General features: G+C 39.6%; 1 protein-coding gene across 1 annotated transcript in view; it reads right to left on the bottom strand.

Moving 5' to 3' along the window:
• The window catches only part of SRD5A2 (steroid 5 alpha-reductase 2), a 43,135-nt gene extending 34,490 nt beyond the window's left edge, over positions 1 to 8,645 (bottom strand). Inside the window, exon 1 of the mRNA XM_047853151.1 lies at positions 8,365 to 8,645. Within this exon, the coding sequence (XP_047709107.1) occupies positions 8,365 to 8,645 (281 nt within the window). The remainder of the gene's footprint in view (positions 1 to 8,364) is intronic.
• Positions 8,646 to 21,592: the final 12,947 nt, after the last annotated feature.

Raw genomic sequence — 21,592 nt, 5'->3', positions numbered from 1 at the left:
CCATTCTAGTGGATGCATAGTGGTATCCCACGGGGTGCTTCAATTTACATTTCCCTAATGACTAATGATGTTGAGCATCTATTCATGTTTTTATTTTCCTTTATGTTCTCTTTAGCAAAGTATCTGTTCATATCATGAGACGCAAGAGCAATTCATTAGAGAAAGAAAAGTATTTTCAGGAATGATACTAAAACAAATGGATATCCATACCAAAAAAAGAACTTTGATTCACACTTCTAAGCCTATATAAACGTTAACCCAAGATGGATCATATGCATAAATGTAATACCCTAAACTCTAAATCTTTTATTTATTTATTTATTTATTTATTTATTTATTTATTTATTTTTCCTTAATCTTTTAAGGAAACAAAAGAGAAAATCCTTGTTACCATAGCTTACACAAAGATTTCTTAGAGATGACACCAAAAGCACAAAAACAAATAGAAAAATTGGGTGGCATTAAAATTTTAAGCTTCTGATTTTTCAAAAGACATGGCCAGGAAAATGAAAAATACAAGCCACACAGACTGGAAGAAAATATTTGCAAAGCATGTATCTGGGAAAGTATTTGTACCCAGAATATATAAAGAACTTGCAAAACTCAATAATAAGAAAACAAAGGACCCAGTACTCTAATATTTAGATTTGTTTACCAGATATATGACTTTGGGCAAGTAAAAAACATTTATGGAGAGACTGAAGTGAGAACTCGTACTGCTGTTCAAAGAGAGCAAATAGGGGCAGGAGAGAGACAGACACTGCACACAGAAAAGGATCTTGGGATGTTTCATGGTCAGCTATGTCAAAAGCATATTGCCTATTTTCTTCACAGTAACTTCTAGGGTCAGCCTTGACAACATAGAATTTTGAAAAGAGCTTGGAGCCTGATTAAGGTTTGGGTAGTAGGATTGGATATTATGGCATACATTTGAAAGATATTTGGTATTAAAAAGAGGAGAAGCATTCCAAGTCAATGTACATAAAGCACTGGACAATTTTAAGTCATAAGCCATCAGGCCCCTTTTCCTGACTGAACATCACATGCCCACCCACAAATATGGGAATAGACCATTCTTTGAGGGCCAGACCAAGTGCCCGCCCATTACTCCCACTCAGTCCCACCAATCACTGCACTCAGATGGAGCGCTGTCATTTGTGAAATAGTATTAATAACAGCAATTGCCTCAAGGACAAAATGAGATAACCAAAGTAAATGTTGTAACATCATTCCTGGAATCCCCAGAGCTCAATAAATGTTGGGTTCTCCTTTCCTTTGTCCCCTTCCCCAACCAAATAGAAGGCAAATCACATTGCTGGCCCCAATTCAGAAAGTTCTTTAATTTAGAGCTCCTACGCTGAGCTCTTATTAAAGGATTCTGGGTTGAACACAGTGACTTTTGAAACAACCTGAGTCCAGATTTGGATGGCCCCTTTGCCATATGTGGCAGGGAGTCAAAAAGCAGAGGGGGAGGTGCTCCACGCTCCAGAGCCAAGTTGCCAGGCTCTGGCAAAAATCAATAGGTAGACAACTTTTCTATATATGTAGAAAAGAAAACACTTATGTCCTCCCTCCTGCTTGCTGAGAGCCCATCATCAGAGTATCCCTCTTGGCCCTTCCACTGTTCCTCACTCATTCCTCCTCAGCGAAGAAGTGAATTGCCTGATTGGTAAACGTACAAACTTACAGCACCTCTCAGGAGGTGTACACAGCTCAGCCCTTCTCTCCCTCTGCTGCCTTTTGAAAATAGGCTCCACAGAGAAAGACCTATGGTTGTTCAGCTATGGGTGTTGCTGAGTATTTTTGAGGTATAGTGTTAGGAAGCTCACATGATCTAAAATGTAAGCCACGTTCCCCCAAATCAACTTTAATTAACTCTACTAACAGTAGTGATTGTTTTCTAAGTCTTAGATTTATCTCTCAGTTGGTTCTGAACCTGGGTAGGAGGAGGGAGTGTCTTCTATTCAATGCACACTCAAGCACAGACAAGACATTCAGTGACAGGACTGTGTCCCCCCCAATTAGGTCTGTATCTCCCTCAATTTGCATTTTCCCACCTGCCCTAGACCTCTCAGACTGACATTGCCACCACCCAACTTTCACACCAGAAAGAATGATAGACACATAATGATGATTCTTTCTTGCCTTCCTCCAGGAGAGCAAGCACCGGGAGGTGCTTCTCTGTGTCTCCTATGGGACCTAGCATGCTTCTGAGCACGTGGAACGCTGACAAAGAATCAGAAGGCCGAGTTTAAGCCCCACGCTGCCCCTTCCTGGCCATGTGATGTCATACACATCACTTCACCAGTTTGGATCATTGTTTCCTTATCTTATTTGTTCATTTTAAGCAGCATTACGTGAGATTTAAAATGAGCAAGAAGTTCGTCCTTTCTTCAATGTGGCAAAAATGAAATGGTCAAGATCTCTTACAGCTTGTTTACATTTTTGGCAAACAGAGCTCTATATTTTTCAGATGTGCTTATGATGTCATCCCATTTAGATGTAAACTCCAAGACTCCTCCTATTTCCCACAGGGTTCAGATAAAGGACTTGGAACCTAGGAATTCTCAGTAAATGATGTCACTACCAAATTCGCGTTTAAATGCACCAGAAATTTTCTAGAATCTTCCCATTGCTTTGCTACAGGATTTAACAAAATTTTATTATAGTATTACTTACTATAATAAACTATAGTATTATAGTATAGTATAGTATAGTATAGTAGTATAGTATAGTACTATATAGTATAGTATAGTACTATACTATATAGTATAGTATAGTACTATAGTATAGTAGTATAGTATAGTACTATAATAAACTATAATATTAACTATAATATTACTAAGTTACAATCAACTTACTGATTGTAAAGCTATGCCATTCATGGTTTTCTTAAGGAGAGGCCGGCAAAAATTAACGGTCCACAGGCCAGAGAAGGAACACAACCACATTCATTTGTGCACATATTACCTGTGGCTGCTTTCACGCTATAACTGCAGACTAGAGTAGTTGCAGCAGAGACTATATGCCTGCCAAGCCCAAAAGAGTTACTATCTGGCGTTAACCCTCATTCTAAAGAACCCTTTAGTTACTCTTACTTGATCCAATTATGCTTCATGAATGTCCTTAACTTACGATCAAGTGACAACAAAAATGTGGCTCATCCTGCTTTTCTTCTCAATCTGCAAGAGAAGAAACTTGTCTAGATGGTTTCCAACGTAGGCATCACTCAACACTGATTCTTAGCCAATGAGTCGTTTCCTTCATAAGGATTTTAGAGGGGTTTTTTTTTTTGAGTTTTTATTGTTTTATTTTACATGTAAGGACACATTTTTCTTTTTTTTTAATTGAAATAGATTTATACACAACGTTACATTAGTTTCAGGTGTACAACATAGTGATTTGACAAATTTGTATATTATTCTATGTTCACCACAAGAATAGCCACCATCTGTCACGATACAATGTGATTATACTACCATTGACTATATTCCCTGTGGTGTACCTTTCATCCTGGTGACTTATTCATTCCATTACTGAAAGCCTCTATTTTCCATTCCCCTTCACCCATTTTGCCCATTCTCCTCATCCCCTCCCCTCTGGCAACCACCAGTGTGTTTCCTGCATGAGGTTGGATTACTTCTGAATATTTGAGACATCAGCACTGCTTGTGAGATTGGAGAAGCATTGGCAAGGCACATCCGGAGATTTGAGTCCCAGCCCCCTCTTTGCCCCTAATTCTTGGTGCTTTATTTCTGTAAAATGAGGATGCTGGATGAAGTTTCCTTAGAGAAGATAATCATGATCCAGTGTGTAAAGTGCCTCACAGAAGGCCACACTGGCTGCTATGAAAGCCCAAGGAATGGTATCACCCCTGGATTTACAGAGAAGGGACTCAGAGAAAGCTTCTTGAAGGAAGTGATCCCTGATCTGAGTTTTGAAGAATAAGGGAGAATTCATGCTTCTGGAGAATGAACTGACCCATTGAAGCAAAAATGCATCTTATGGAAGCCATCATTTTATTTGGCTAATTGGGAAATGTCATCTGTTTCAAAATCTAAACCCCAGGAAAGATCTAAATTTAAACAGACTCTAAAGTGCACACTATGCTGTGCTTCTGGATGGATACATGTCAGGAAAAGTCACACTGCAAGCAACTTTTCACAATATAGTCACCTTTTTTGTGAAAAGAGCCTTCTTTTCCTTTTTCAGCTAAATACCAAAGTCACTTCCAAGTCTTGAAAAAGACATCAACTACCACAGGCATAGGTGGCATAATGATCATTGCACAGGACACAAAGTCTTCTCTGGAAACATGAGGATTAAACAGAGTGTGAGCAAAGGATCATTCCAGGGCTGTAGGCAAGATCAACAGAGATAACTCTGACTTCAAAATAACTTTGGCAGTGGGATTAGGCAACATGCTTACACAGCAATCTTTTCCTGTGGCTAGACCATCTAAACATCCACAACAATAGATTCCAAAGGGAGGAGAGCTGTCTCATTTGACCGAGCCATGCAATCTCAGCAGTAATTTCTAAGTATTCACTTGCTCTCCTACAATCCTGACTGCCTGTACTAATGTCAGAGGTAGAATCCATTCACACATTCAACAGATTTAGTGAGTACCAACTATCTACTGGCACTTTTCTATACACTGGGGACACAGTCATGAACAAATAAGACAAAAATCCTTGCCCCTGTGGAACTTACATTCTAGCATACCCCCTTTGTAAGGAGAAAAGTGAAGAGTTTTAACTTCTATTCAATAGGACATAGTGCTGTTCTGAATAGTCCTGAAGGGACAGTTTGCAAAAGATTCTAAGCCACACTTGAGCCAGCATTCCTCCTGAGCCCCTGTCCCTTCATCCTAGTTTCCGTGTCACAGCAATTTACAGAACAGAGTAAAGTCAAGGAAGCCTGATGCTTTCTCCTGAATGTACCCTTATTATCAAGCTACATAACTCCTAAAGCCTCAGCACAAAATGTTCATAGCCTTTGAACCACCTCTGGGAATCCTGACTGACAAAACACTCCTACATTCTGAAAAGAAGGTAGGTTACAAAGACATGATTCATAGATTTAACCCCTGCAAAAAAAGGAGGGGGGCAAATTGAATGTCCAACTATAAATTAACAGATAGGTAAATTATTGTTTTACATGAGATGAAATCACAAGCAGCCATTAAGATTATATTTACAAAGATTCTATGATAATGTGGGAAAACACTTATTATAAAATGTTAGGTTATCAAGCAGAATAAAACCTATTTATATTCAATATAGCAAGCCTGTGTAAAAATCTAATAAAAATAAAAGCCTTGCTAGAAATGTTCCAAAATACTAACCACTGATATACTTAGGTGTGGAAATTATGGGTGTTTTTCTACTTTTTGTATTTTCTGTTTTTTCCTTAGTGAACATTTATTATTTTCAGAATAAAAAAATATTAATTGTAAGTCTAAGTAGGTCTTTAAAAGGTAAAGACAAGAACAAGCATAGAAGAGTTTATCATGGTAAAGCAAGAACAAGCATAGAAGAGTTTGTCATGGTAGCAAAGAACCTGACATCTGAATTCAAACTCTCTGGGTCTGAGCCATGGCTCCCCATGTTACTGTGTGGCCTTGGGCAAATGATTTAACCTTTTCTTCCCCCAGTTTCTCACTTGCAAAATGGGGGTGAAAATAGTGCTGATCTACATATGTTGGATGAGGATTAGTAGATAATCCACAAAGAGTGTTCAGCAGAGTATAACACCTCATACACACTCAAAATGACAGCAGATCCAGTACTCCAGTGGCCTCGAAGAAAGAGCTCACACAAGGGGAAGGTGAGCAAATATCACATCTTCATGCCTCAAGAACAACTAACTCAGAGCTGTGCTTTCAGTGGGCAATTTTCCCTCCATCAGAATCCATCTCCAAATCCTTTACTTTTATTTTAAAAATTTCCCCTGAGATACAGGAGTGCTGATGCATAGGGCCACATGTACCCCAATGTTTATAGCAGCACTTTCAACAAGAGCCAAATTATGGAAAGCCTAAATGTCCATCAACTGACAAATGGATAAAGAAGATGTGGTTTATATACACAATGGAATACTACTTGGCAATGAGAAAGAATGAAAACTGACTATTTGCAGCAACATGGATGGAACTAGAGGTATTATGCTAAATAAGTCAGTCAGAGAAAGACAGATACCATATGTTTTCACTCATATGTGGATCCTGAGAAACTCAACAGAAGACCAGGGGGGTAGGGGGAGGGAGAAAAAAGTTACAGAGAGGGAAGGAGGCAAACCATAAGAGACACTTAAATACTGTGAAACAAACTGAGGGTTGAATGGGGGTGGGAGAGAGGGTAAAGTGGGTGATGGGCATTGAGGAGGGCACCTGTTGGGATGAGCACTGAGTGTTGTATGGAAATCAATTTGACAATAAATTATATTAAAAATGAATAAAATAAATAAAATAAAATAAAATAAAATAAAATAAAATAAAAAAGATTTCCCGTGAAAAAGATGGACAGTACATCGATACTCATTTTATGGGTAATTACTTCCTTGGTTTTTTTTTTTTTCTTTTTTAATGTACTGGTCATCATTTATTGTGCAAAGTGACTTTTAATTTTAAAAAACAAGTCTAAAAATTATGTTAATAGGACTGTTAGAGAACACCAATCATTACTTTAAGATGAAATGACCTCAAAAAAATACTGTCTATGGTGCTAACAGACAGTTGTTAATTTGAAGATAAAAGCCATTGTTGTAGAAGCATACTTTTTGATCAAATGTCAATTCCAAAATCAGTGAAATCAAAAGATCGTCTCTTATCTGTTTGGTTTTTTTTTTTTTTTCCAGTACACATGAAATCATTTAAATCTGGGCAAAATGACATGGTTGTTTATTAAACCTGCACCTTGACCACAACAGACTTTTTGTAAATATTTGCACAAGGAACACCCATTTCTGAAATTTTAAATCTTAGTTCTTGTTGCTTGCCAATCCTCATCTTTTTAAAAGAATGAGAATTCACTTTCAATTGTATAAATATTAAATCTTGACCAATTATAAAAGATCCAGGGGATAAGATAGGTTAACATTTGTCTGTCTACAAACTCCTGCTCCAAAAAATGAGGCGTCCTTATGGAAAAGGATTGTCCCTTTCAGTTTCCAGAGGCATTCTTTATCCTAAATTCTAATCTAAACTTCCTTCATCTTTTGACTCCAGAAATAATCTACTCAAAATTAGTCTGTGCTTGTGTTCAACTTCTTGATTTGGTTGGGCAACTTTTCTCTGCCATGGACTCTGTTTTCGTCTTGCATGGAATTTGTGCCTGCTTAACGTGGTGAAAACGTCTTGAACGGTGGAGTTTCACTGACTTAAGAGTTTCATTGAAACGGTGGAATTGCATTGACTTAGATTTGAATCTGGCCAGGCATTAGCTGCATCGTCTTCCTGGAGTCCCTTAACCTTTACTGAGCATCGGCTTCTTTGTCTGCATAGTGGCATAATTAATTACAGATCTCGCCAGGTTACAATGGGGCTGGAAGAGACACCAGATGCTAAATGACAGGACACGACAGGCAACTTACTCAGGTGCTCCTTCCCTCCCCAGGGAGTCTTTTTTGAGGGTCTGCAGTCAATGTCCGAATCCCCGAAGCCTCTGGTTTCGGTCCCATCTTTCCTTAGACCGGAAGGCAAAGTTGTCCCGAATTTGGGATTCTTAATTTAGAAGAACATTTGAGCTCTAAATTAACTTCGACTCATTCACGCATATGTCCCAGGGTAACTGACCAGTTTGATGAGTTGGTGGCGAGCGCAGCCCCTTAGGGCTGAGAAGTGGGGTTCCCGCTCGGGCCAGGGGGTTCCCACACGTTCTCTCTCCCATCGTGGAAGTCCGGGTCAGGCTCTGCCCACCTCCCTCCTCAGACCCACAAAGGTGAAGTTATGGGTCCCTCCGAGCACGGCCTCCTCCGGGAGATGCCAATACGTAGACTCACGCACGATCCCAGGACCAGCCCGCCCCCCACCCTGCAAAGGAAAAGTGAAGGGGGACTGAAACGGAGTGGGGGGGGGGGTGCGGTGAGCCGCCACAGGTAACCGAGCGCGCGCGCACGGAGGGAACGGTGGGTGCCCGCAGCTCTGCCCAGCCTGAGCTTGCCAGCCCACCTCCCGCCCGCCGGACCTGCCTCCCCGCGGCAGCCAGAGGGCCCCAAGCCAGCCCGAGGGGCTCGCGGGGCCGGGGCAGTGTCCCGCAACGGCTCCTCGTCTGGCCCGCGCCCCGCCGGGTGCTCCCCTCGAGCCGGGCTCCGCTCCCTCGGCGCTCGCTCCTGGACGCCGCGCCCGCAGCGAGCAAACGCTACCTGTAGAAGTAATGTCCGCAGAAGAGGCCCAGAAGCACGGTGGCCGGAGGGCCGAAGAGAGCACGCGGCTGCCGGGCGAGGATCCCCGCAGGCACGGCGAAGGATGGCAACTCCTGCAGGAACCAGGCTGCGCGGGCTGGCAGGCGAGCAGCAGCGGGCATTGCGCGCTCCGAGTACTTCCCGTAGCCGGAGGGCTCCGCCAGGTACAGGACCAATGCCCCCAGGGCGGCCAGGGCAGCGCTGCCCGCCAGCACCGGGTTCTGCTGGCAGGGAACCCGCATCGCACCGCGTTCCCCGCCGGTGGCCGCAGCCCACGCAGAAGAGAGCGCGGTCTCACTGCCCCTTTATGGGGCGCGAGACGCCACCCTGCGTCCGCCCCTTCGGCTTTGGCCCCCGCCCCTCCATCCTGCTTTCTGCTTGGCGCGGCCAGCCCTGGCTCGGCTCAGCATCCATGCCCTTTTCGCACGGCTGGCGCTTGGGGAGGCAGCCGGGGAGCAGGCGAGGACGAAGGGATCCCCCACCGGACACCGCCTGGGACTAGCCCTCGTCCGCGCCTCCGCCGGTGCGCCCACCCTCCCCACCATCTGCCACTGGCCTCCCCTTTAGATTGCTCTTCGAAGACCTGTTCCTTACCCATCACCCTCTGATGCTGCCGCTCCTAACACCAGGAAATCAGAAGAAAAAACCACAGGGAGGATTTAGCCGAGGTCGTGCTCCCGTCCCAACACACTTCTGTTCCGCAGCCACGCATCACCTCCATTCTCAGACCATCCAGGATCTCTCCAACCCCTCCACTTCCCTACGCGCCTACACTCCCTGTCCGTTCCCACCCAACCCTGCACCCATCTTCCGACCCCGGGCTGATTTCCAGGCACTTCCCGAGCCCGTGAGCCCTTCTGCGCCGGGGCTCGGGGCTCCTTCGCTACTCTCAGCGTCAGAGTCCCCTCTGCCCGCACCACGCCCCCAGGGCCTTCATTCCTTCGTCACCGAGGAGCACGTCCACTGAACACCGACGCATAAGCAAGGATTGCGGCCGGGAGTAATGATCCACTCGGCCCGCCCTAGCTTCTCCGCCATCCCGGGACCCCTGGAGTCTGCCCGGACTCCAGTTAGAGTCTAGGGCTTCTGCGATGGGACGCCCTCTCTCCACTCCTGGAGTGGATGAGTCGGGCTCCATATGGTGGTGCCACTGGAGATGCTACTGTGCTCTGAACATCCAGACGTGGTTCTTTCTTCCTTCTGTTTTCCACCCTCCTCTCATCCTTCACCCCACTTCGTTCATTATCTATTTCTTCTACCTGCTCAGATTTAGTATCTGGAACCTCTTTGGCTGCCCTCCTTCTATGTTTTGTGCCCCCCTTTTAATGTCTTCTGTCTTTCTTTGACTTGGCTTCCTCCAGGTTGGCCTTCTCCTCCCAAGTGCTGTTGACCTCATGCCTCCATTTTCTTGTCCCACCCCAATAGGGATTACTCTATCCCTATTAATTTTCCCCTCTGGTCCCTATGTCAGGCTCTACCCCAGTCTTCCCCCCACCCCAATCTTCCCCCACACATACACACACACTCCCCTTTCCTTGGCTCTTTCTTCATCCTTCTCTCTTCATTCTTCACCCTTCACTGCTTCTCAGGAGCCCCAGTCAGTATTCCCCCATCCATTCCTTCCCTGTTCTACTGTCTGTTCCTTGAAAGGCACACAGTCCCATCTGCCCAATTTAAAGGGTGTTTCCTGACACCTGGGGGACACTTTCCAAATTTGATGAGAATCCCATCTTACAGATCTAAGAACCTTGATAAACTCTAAGCAAGAAGAACACACACCTCCAACTCACAGCCAGCAATCAAATTGCTGGCAACCAGTGATAAAGAGGAAAATCTTTAAACCAGCCAGGAAAAAAAAAAAAAAAAAAAGACCTAGAGGGACAAAGGTAATAAGTACAACAGATTTCTCAGATACTATGCAAGCCAGAAGAAAATGGGATGATACAATTAACGTCCTGAAAAAGAATTTTTATCAACCAAGAATTTCACATCTAATTAAAATAGCCTTCAAAAATGGAAGTGAGATTGGTTTCCAGACATGATAGACTAAGATTCTTCTAGACAGACACACACACACACACACACACACACACACACACACACACACGCACACAGCAGAAAGTGATGACAAAACCTGGGAGGAAAGAAATCTGCTTGAAGTTACTACAGAGTGAACAGCAGCAAACATGCTCAAGGGGAAATCACCTTCACATGGAGGAGGGACATGGACAGCTATGGCCATAAGTTCCTATTTTTTGACACTTTTAGCCTGGGCTAAATGCAGTCTGAATAATGCACACAGCAGCAACAAAGACACATGTGAAAAAAACCTACCAGAGTCCTAAAACAGGAAGAGCCAGAGAGGGCAATCCCCCAATTCTGTCTACCCATATCGCTGGATGACTCCTTAACAGCACATTATAGAAGAGACTCAAAGCAACTCTGCTCAGACAAAAGTTCTGAACAACACAAGAAGTTCAATCCCAGCCAAGGAAATCACCAGCTAAAACAAATGAAATATTCATAAGAGAAAAAGAATATAACCCATCATCTCTACTATTTAATATGCATAATGTCCAAAATTACCTGACATAGGAAGAATCAATTCAATGAAACACATTCTCGAGAGAAATAAAAATCAATCAAATCCAATATTACAGTGAACCAACCTTAGACTTAGTAGACAAGTATTTTAAAGTAGCTATTATAATTGTAATAGTTTGTTAGGGCTGCTATACCAAGTATCATGGTGGCTTAAACAACAGAAGTGTATTCCCTCACAGTTCTGGAGGCTAGAAGTCTAAGATCAAGGTGTCAGCAAGGTTAGTTCCTCTGAGGGCAGTGAGGGATAATCTGTTACATGCTTCTTTTCTAGTTTCTGGTGATTCACTGGAAATCTTTGGCATTCCTTGGCATGTAGAAACTTCATTCCAATCTCTGCCTGACCCTTCACATAGGCTGCACCCTGTGTGTTTTTATCTGTGTCCAAATTTCTCCTTTTTATAAGGATACCAGTCATATTGGATTAAAGGCCCACCCTACTCCAGTATGATCTTATCTTAACTAATTATATCTTCCATGATCCTATTTCCAAATATCATATTGTTATGTACTTGGGTTAGAGTTCAACATAGAAGTTTTGAAGGAGACACAATTCAACCAACAGCAGTAATTAACCTCAGTAAAGTATAAAACAAAACATATCTTCAATGCATGAAATCACAGTGTAGAAATGGGAAATAGTGAGATATTGAAATGATTTTTTAAGGATGGAAATTCTAGAACCAAAATTACAATTTATGAAAGAAAAAATTATGGGATAGACATAACAGCTGAACAAAGATGGAAGGAAGAATAAGCAAACTCAAAGATAGATTAATTGATAAAAGGCAGAAGTTTACAGATTCAGATTATTCAGTAAGCAATAAGCAGAAAAGCACAAAAGCCCATGCTGAATCAAATCATATTTAAGTTACTGAAGATCAAAGATAAAGATGACATCTTAAAAGCAGCAATAGAAAAACATCATACTATATATAGGAGGACAACAATCTGATTAATAGCTAACTTCTTATCAGAAAACTTGTGAATCATAAGTGAGTGGAACATCTTTTTTTTTCAATATATGAAATTTATTGTCAAATTGGTTTCCATACAACACCCAGTGCCCATCCCAAAAGGTGCCCTCCTCAATACCCACCACCCACCCTCTCCTCCCTCCCACCCCCCATCAACCCTCAGTTAAGTGGAAAATCTTTAAAAGCTGAAAGAAAATCTCTGCCCATAATTCTACCTATATCCAACAAAAGTATTATTCAGTAATGAAGGTGAAATATGGATATTTTCAGAACAAAAGCTATGCACATTCAAAACTTCAATACAATAAATGGTAAAGCTCTTGTAGCTGAAAGGAAGAGATAACTGATAAAAACATAAAGGATGGTGAAATATGAGTTTATAAGTTTGCAAGATTTCCTATTTTTTTAAGTGAAGCAGTACATTACAACTATAACTATACCATGATAGTTATGAATGCATGTTGAAATCCATACCCTATAAAAAATTTAATAAAGAATAACTACTGTGTATAAGGTTGAATGTTAACTAGACTTACTGTGGTGATCATTTCACAATACATACAAATATCGAATCATTATGTTGTACACCTGGAATTCACATGTTACATGCCAACTATACCTCAATTAAAAAAAAAGAATAACTATTAATTCAACAGTAAAATCAAATAAAAATCTTAAAAAAAAATAACCAAATAACCCAAATGGAGGGGACGGGAAGAGAATAACAGGAACAAAACACAGAAGAGTTAAATTGTTGGAACAGCTTGGAAAGGAAAAAGTGAAACTACATCTATTCATAAATGACATGATCTTGTACATAAAACACTAAGAAATCTACCAAAAAACTATTAGAACAAATAAGCAAGTACAGCAAGGTTACAAGATACAGGATCAATATAAAAATATCAATTGAAACTAGCAATGAGAATCTGAAATGAAATTAGAAAAACAATCCATTTATAACAGCACCAAAACTCCCCAAATACTTAGTAAGTTTAACAAAAGTTTAACAAAAAAAGAGTAAGACTTATGCACTGAAAAATATAAAACATTGTTGAAAGAAATTAGAGAACACTTAAATAAATGGAAAGATATCCCATGTTCATGGGGTGGAAGACTTTATATTGTTAAGATGTCATACTCCCTGCTATAGACTGGATTGTGTGCCCCTAAAATTCATATGTTGAAACCATAGCCCCCAATGTGGCTGTATCTGTTTCTGAAAATAGGGTCTTTAGGAGGTAATTTTTAAAAATATTTATTCATTTATTCTGAGAGAGAGAGAGAGAGAGGAAGCAGGGGAGGGACAGAGAGAGAGGGAGAGAGAGAATCCAAAGTGGACTCCACACACTGCCAGCACAGAGCCCGACGCAGGACAGACTCAGTCTCATGAACCATGAGATCATGACCTGAGCCATAGTCAAGAGTCTGATGCTTAACTGACTCTAATCTATTATGACCCATCATAATGATGGGACTCTAATCAGATAAAGGACTGTGACCTTATGAGAAGATCTCTTTCCCTCTCTCTCTCTCTCTCTCTCTCTCTCTCTCTTTCTCTCTCTCTGTCTCCCATGTGAAGAAATAGTGAGAAGTCAGCCATCTATGGCTCAAAGAGCTCTCACCAGACACCAACCTTGCTAGTACTTTGACCTTGGACTTTTAGTCTCCATAATTGTGAGGATAAATTTAAGTTTAAGCCACCTACTCTATGGTATTTTGTTATGGCAGCCTGAGCAGAGTAGGACACTCCAAAAAGGTCTTCATATTCAATTAAATTCCTATCAAAATCCCAGCTGACTTTTCAGAAATGGAAAAGTTGATCCCAAAGTTCATATGCAAATGCAAGGGGCCTGGAATAGACAAAGCAATCTTTAAAAAGAAGGAAAAATTGAAGGACTTATACATCCTGATTTCCAAACTTATTACAAAGGAACAGTAACCAAGACAGTGTGGTACCAGCATAAAAATAGATATATACATCAATGTAATAGCATTTAGAGTTCAGATATAAATTCATACATCTATGATAAACTGATTTTCAACAAGACTGCCAAGATCATTCAATGGGGAAAGAATAGCCTTTTAAAAAAATGGTGTTGGTACAAATAAATAGCCCCCTGGAAAAGAATAAAGGATGGCCCTGTGGTTGGCAGAGGGGAAGCCCTGAGTTGTCTTAGTTCCTCCACCTTATTTTGCATAAACCAATTCAATTCAAGATAAAAATGCTAGGAAGTATAATTGGAGCTATATGTCAAAGCTGTGTTCTCCAAGGCAACCTTACAAAACTTTATAAAACTGATATTTTGATGTTTGTTGTTATTGTTTTTGTTTTGCATGAAAGCAATTTTTAAAGGTTGATTCCAAAAATAAATAAATATTCCACTAATAGATGAATGGAATAAATATCTAAATTTTTAGATTCAAAGGTTCTCATTTATATAACCAAAAAATGCATTTTATCTACTTGGAAAACTCCTACTCATTCTTCAAAACCCAGCTCATATTTATCTCTCCTATGAAGCTTTGCCAGGAAGAATCAATCATGCCCTATTCCATTTCCATGGTACTTTCTGCATGTCTTACTGTATCATTTTCCACAGTTTTCACAAGTTTCTCTTTTTTTTTTTACTTGAAAGGTTTATTTTTTTTCTTTCTCCATATTTTTATTTAAATTCCAGTTAGCTAACATACAGTGTAATATTAGTTTTAGGTACAGAATTTAGAGATTTGTCATATACATATAACACCCAGTGCTCATCACAACACATTTCCTCCTAAATTCCCATCACCCGTTTAGCCCATCCCTCCTACCTACCTCTGTACCCATCAATTTTCTCTCTATAGTTAAGAGTCTGTTTCCTGGTTTGCCTCTCTTTTTTCCCCTCCTATGTTCATCTGTTTTATTTCTTAAATTCCACATATGTCATATGGTATTTGTTTTTTTCTGACTTACTTCACTTAGCATAATACTCTCTACCTCCATCCACATCATTGCTAATGGCAGTGCTAATGGCACATCATGCTTGGATGCTCAGTCTGAGACCATGGAGTTGGTAGAAATCAGTGATTTTTCAGAACATTGGAAGGTGCACACAGTTGGCACTAGTGTATTTTTTGTCCGTTCAAAGCACCTATGGACAGTCCTTTGCTTTTCCATACAAGAGTAAACTTAGGAATGCTTAGCTTCATTCTAGGTCAGGCTGCTTGCAGATACAGACCCTTTACTCTGGAGCCTTACTGTCAGTTACCTTAAATACAGTCTATGACAAGAGTTTCTTCATACTGTACTACAGTCAACATCTGTTAGTGATAGTGAAAATTGTCCTACGCAATAACCCTCCTCTCTCTTGTCTCCCTTACACCAGCCATGAAGGTTTTCAAAGTTAAGTGCAGGTTAATTTGTTTATTTTTCTTTATATTTTATATTTTGTTTATTATTTTGTATTATATTACAATTTTGGTATCATTTTTATATGAATATTTTTGGGTTGTGGAATAAATCATCTGAGTTTCTTTTTTTATGGGGAAATTTGCCTTGACATACAAGTGTTTTGGATTACAAGCATGTTTCCAGAACAAATTATGCTCACAAACCAAGGTTTTATCAAAACTTCTTTATCCATTCATCAGTTGATGGACATTTGGGCTTTTTCCATATTTTGGCTATTGTTGGTAATGCTGCTATAAACATCGGGGTGCATGTATCCTTTTGATCAGTATTCTTGTATCCTTTGGGTAAATACCTAGTAGGGCAATTGCTGGATCATAGGGTAGTTCTAGTTTTAATTTTGTGAGACACCTCCATACTGTTCTCCAGAGTGGCTGCACCAGTTTACATTCCCACCAATAGTGTAAGAGGATTCCTCTATGCATCCTCACCAACACCTGTTGTTTCCTGTTGTTAATTTTAGCCATTCTGACAGGCGTGAGGTGATATCTCATTGTAGGTTTGACTTGTATTTCCCTGATGATAAGTGAAGTTGAGCATCTTTTCATGTCTCTGTTAGTCTCTGGATGCTTTCTTTGGAAAATGTCTATTCACTTCTTCTGCCCATTTTTTAACTGGGTTATTTGTATTTTGGGTGTTGAGTTTGATAAGTTCTTTATAGATTTTGGATACTAACCTTTTATCAGATATGTCATTGCAAATATCTTCTCCCATTCCATAGGCTGCCTTTAATTTGGTTGATTGTTTCCTTTGCTGTCCAGAAGCTTTTTATACTGATACAGTTCCAATAGTTTAAATTTTTGCTTTTGTTTCCCTTACCTCAGGAGATATATCTAGTAAGAAGGTGCTATAGGATATCAAAAAAGTTACTGCCTGTGTTCTCTTCTAGGATTTTGATGGTTTCCTATCTCACATATAGGTCTTTCATCCATTTTGAATGTATTTTTGTGTATAGTGTAAGAAAGTGATCCAGTTTTTTTTTTCAAAGCAATCTACACATCTAATGCAATCCTTATCAAAATACCACCAGCATTTTTCACAGAGCTAGAACAAACTATCCTAAAATTTGTATGGAACCACAAAAGACCCCAAATAGCCAGAGCAATCTTGAAAACGAAAAGCAAAGCAGACGACATTACAGTTCCAGACTTCAAGTTATAGTACAAAGCCATAGAGATCAAAACAATACGGTAAAGGCACAAAAACATCCATAGATCAACAGAATAGAAAACCCAGAAATGAACCCACAACTATATGGTCAACTAATCTTCGACAAAGCAGGAAAGAATATCCAGTGGAAAAAAAGGCAGTCTCTTCAACAAATGGTGTTGGAAAAACTGGACAGCAACATGCACAAGAGTTTTTACAAGTTTCTGTTTACATGGTAGTATCCCCTGAAGAACATAAGCTCCTTGGGGCTCCTGGGTGGCTCAGTCAGTTAAGCGTCTGACTTCAGCTCAGGTCATGATCTGACGGTCCATGAGTTTGAGCCCCACGTCAGGCTCTGTGCTGACAGCTCAGAGCCTGGAGCCTGTTTCAGATTCCGTGTCTCCCTCTTTCTCTCTCCTCCCCTGATCATGCTCTCTCTCTTCTCAAAAATAAACATTTAAAAAAATTTTAAAAAAAAAGAATGTAAGCTCCTTGAGGGCTTACATAACATTTAAGATAATAAGGCTTGAAGTCCAAATGTTGGCTCTTTTCTCTACTGTTAATAGTTGTATAACCTTGAGCATCAGATTAAACTCTCTGACACTGATTTTCTACATCAGTAAAATGGGTATAATAATATTATCATGAGCAATAGTTTTTAAGATATAAAATGACAGAGGGGTGCCTAGGTGGTTCAGTTGGTTGAGCATCTAACTCTTGGTTTCAGCTCAGGTCATGATCCCAGTGGGATCAAGCCCCACATCGGGCTTCAAGCCAAGCGTGGAGCTTGCTTAAGATTTTCTCTTTCTCCCTCTGCCCCTCTCCCCATCATGCTCATACTCTCTCACTCTTTCTCTACCTCAAAAAAATAAAAATTTTAAAAAGGCATATGGCAGAAACCTAACTCAAATGATCTTAACCCAAACAAAACAAAACAAAACTTTGTGTGCATGTATTCATAAGTAGAGAATTCAAGAAGTGGCTACAAGGCAAGACTGGATCCAGGGGTCCAAACTTTGTCACTAGACCCTCCTACTCATCATCAATTAACTCTGATTTCTTCTGCTTCATTTTCAGGAAGGGTATTCTAGCAGCTCCAGATTCAGTCAGGCCTTAGTTCTTACAATCTAAGTAGATTCCTCTTGAAGAAATCATTCCCTTTAGAGAATTCTATCTCTGCTTATGTCATATGCCTGGAGAGGAACTGGCTACTTTGAATGGGGTAATTTTGTGCCCATCCTATGGCCCGGAGGCATCCAATGATAATCCCATTAAACCTAAAATTCACATGGTTATGTGAATGTGTGTGCACACATACACAGGGCTGGGAGTTAGTCACAATTTAGTGTGAAAACTAATAGTACTCAAACTACTTCAAGCAGAAAGGCCCACCTTGCAGAAAATTACAGAATTGTTGGAAGGGGCTGCAGTAGCTAAAGTCAAGACACTGCTGCTGGGCTTCAAATTCACCTCACCATTGACTTCATACAAGTGACACACAGAGGTCAGCATCTTAGTGTGGCCCATGAAGTTGAACACACACTGGAAAGTGGGTTCTGGCAGCTGTAAAGACTCATTTCTGCACAACACCCCCAAAACGATCACCAGGACAAGGTAGGCTGGCCTTCACCTCCCTTTGACATTCTAAGCCTCATTGGAGTACATCTCATTAGCAGGAGCTAAATCACATCTAGAAACCCAATTGCCAGGGAGTGTTAGTCAGACTACTCCTTATAATACAAGCAGATCTTAGGGGGGAGGGACATGGATACTGACTACCAATAAACAACACTGAACACTAACAACAAAAGTAATAGATAACTGGTTTTCAATATCTATTTTAACGTATGCTTCACAGTTTTACACTTGAGCAAATGACACATATGAACTATAATTGCTCATTTTTCCCATGTGCAATACTAAATTCTTACTGTACTTTTAGTGTAGGGGAAGAGTTCACGTCTTAGTTCCCATTATTATTGTTATATAGTAGCTAAAAATTGTTATAAACAAAATATCAGAACCTCTGTCACTTAACAACTTTAATTCATTCCTGAAAAATGTGCTAAGTTAAGCGATTTGACATGGGTAAGAATTCCATTAATCTTAATGAGAAAAGTCAAGATGAACTCCAAGCCAAGATTCACACAAAAAAGTCAACTGAACATTGAAGTAACTTCATATACATAATACATAGAAATTTTTAAATGAATAAGTAAAGTTCGGATGTAAACTGTAATTTAGACAAGGTTTACTGTACTCGCTAAAGAAGGCAAAGAAAACCTGATAAGAAGTGGTAATTGATGTAGAAGGCTACAACAGAGTAATTCTCTAGCAGGCACATTTTTCATTCTGTACCATTTTGTTTGTATTTCAACCTTTTGTCGCTTTGTGGTTATCTTACATTCAAAATGTGCTCAATGGAAAGAAAAACACAAATTGAACAAAATAAAGCTAAGTAAAAGAACATCTTGAAATACATGGAATCATGTGCACATATATGAGACAGAAAAACCGCACTGCTTCTTCACCCTGCTTGCTTAGCATATACACAAAACACACACTGTCTGGGGCTCATCCAAAGATGTTGAGCAATTCAAATCTCTTCCACTACTTCCTGATTAGAAATTGTTCTGTCGGGTAAACTGATGAGTCTTTGCCTAAAATCATAATGTTGAAATATTACTTCTTAGCATTTATTTAGCGTGCTTCATCGTGAAAATATATACAAAAAGTCATCTAAAACGTGGTCTATGTTTTCAATAGTGTGTTCCAAGGGCCTTAATTGAACAGTTGTTGTGTAAGCTAAGTCTGTCCTTGAAAAATTCAAAGCAAATAATTTCGAGTAAATTCACTTGCAGTTAGAGAATTACCTTATGCTTAAAATATCACTTTAATAATTAAATGAATTAATGTATGTAAAGTATGGGGAACTGGGTGTGACACAGCAAAGATTTATTAATATTTGATATTAGTCTCAAATTATACTTTATTTATATTTTAAACTCATACAGTTATTAATTGTGTGATGTCACTTGCTCAATTTCAAATCAATTTAAAAACCTTACTGGTGAAACTTATATACACTAGACTGGTTTTGGGGCAGGACGACAGAAAACAACAGTGGCCCAACACCAATCTAATAAGCAATAGCAGTCTACCAATGGGGAAAAGGCAAGAGTGTATAAAGAGTTACCCTCTGTGGTGTAGCATATACAGGAAAGGCTAAAAGCTGAGACTGGACCAGAAACATTGGTATAAACTTCCTCACATCCTAGCCTTCACCCAACACACAGGATAACACAGAGGGATTTGAAACAGTTATGCACTAAAGACAGCCATAGCAGCAATAATGGTCAAACCTCATTTTCTGAATAGACTGACTCCACTCACAAACATGAACAGCCAAGCAGAAGAAAATATTCTTCTCATTTTCAGGCATAAATATTATTTACCTCAGTTCTAGTGTTCTACTACAATGTCAAACATTCAACCAAAATGTATGAGATGCAAAAAAACAAGAAATAAACAACCCATGACAAGAGATAGTGCAATCAACAGAGACAGATTCCAAGATGACTCAGATATTGGACCTACCAGGCAGAAAATTTAATATAACTAATTAACATGCCAAAGTGTATAGTGGAAAAGGTGAACAATGTGAATGAATAGGAAATTTTTAGAAGAGTGATGGGAAGTACAAGAAGTTAAATGGAATGCTACAAATAAAACACATGAAAACAGAAATGAAGAATTGTTTCAATAGGCTTATTACTAGACCGGATTCTAAGAAAAAAAAAAATTATTGAGCTTGGATACAGGCTTACATAAACATCTTACAGATATAACAGTCTATTTTAGGCTGATAACATTTTTTCTTCAATCACATACCAAAACTCTATGCTGTTACTTCTCCTCCTCCCACACTTGATTCTATTGATGTCATACTTTATATCTTTTTATATTGTGCATCCATTCACAAGTTATTTTAGCTACAGTTACTTTTCATACTATAATATAGTACATATAAAAAAACAAGTATATTAGAGGGACATGGATACTGTCCATTGGATACTATCATTCTTTTTAAATGAATACGTAAAGTTCGGATGTATAAACAACCATTTTGGTTGTATAAACAACCAAAATGGTTGTTTATATATTCTAATATAAAAACAAATATATTAGAAATAAAAGAGATTCACACACCATTACAGTAGTAGGGTATTCTGAATTTGACTACATATTTACATTTATCAGTGAGTTTTACATTTTCATATGTTTCATGTTGTTAATGACTGTCCTTTTGTTCAACTTGAAGAACTCCTTTTATCATTCCTTATAAAGCAGGTCTAGTGGCAATGGACTACCTTAGCTTTTGTTTCTTGGGAAATATCTTTATTCCTCTGTCATTTGTGAAGGACAGTTTTATCAGGTATAGTATTCTTGACTGGCAGGGTTTTTTTTTTTTACTTTCAGCACTCTGAATATATCATCCCATTCCCTCGTGGCCTGCAAGGTTTCTGCAGAGAAATCCACAGAGAGCCTTGTAGGGGTACCCTTGTATGTGAGGAGTCATTTTCCTCTTAATTTTTTAAAATTCTCTTTGACTTTTAACATTTTTATTATCATGTGTCTCAGAGTAATCATCTTTGGGTTGTTCTTGCTCAGGTTCCTTTGAACTTCCTGTACCTGGATAGCTCTTCTAAGGTTTATGATTTATCTTCTACTGAGATTCTCATGATGCAAATGTTAATTTGCTTGATAATGTCCCATAATTAACATAGGCTTTCTTCATTCTTTTTCATTCCTTTTTCTTTTTGTTCCTCTAAGTGGCTACTTCCAAATGATCTGCCTTTGAGCTTGCTGATTCTTTCTTCTGCATGATTACATCTGTTGTTGAAGCACTCCATTAAATTTTTCAGTTCTATCATTGTATTCCTCAGCTCCAGGATTTCCATTTGGTTCTTTCTTATGGTTTCTATGTCTTCTTCAACTCTCTAATTTTGTC

The sequence above is a fragment of the Prionailurus viverrinus genome, chromosome A3 (genome assembly GCF_022837055.1).
Source record: "Prionailurus viverrinus isolate Anna chromosome A3, UM_Priviv_1.0, whole genome shotgun sequence".
Lineage (NCBI taxonomy): Eukaryota > Metazoa > Chordata > Mammalia > Carnivora > Felidae > Prionailurus > Prionailurus viverrinus.
The sequence above is the reverse complement of the archived record's forward strand: the minus strand, read 5'-3'. Positions and strand labels throughout refer to the sequence as shown.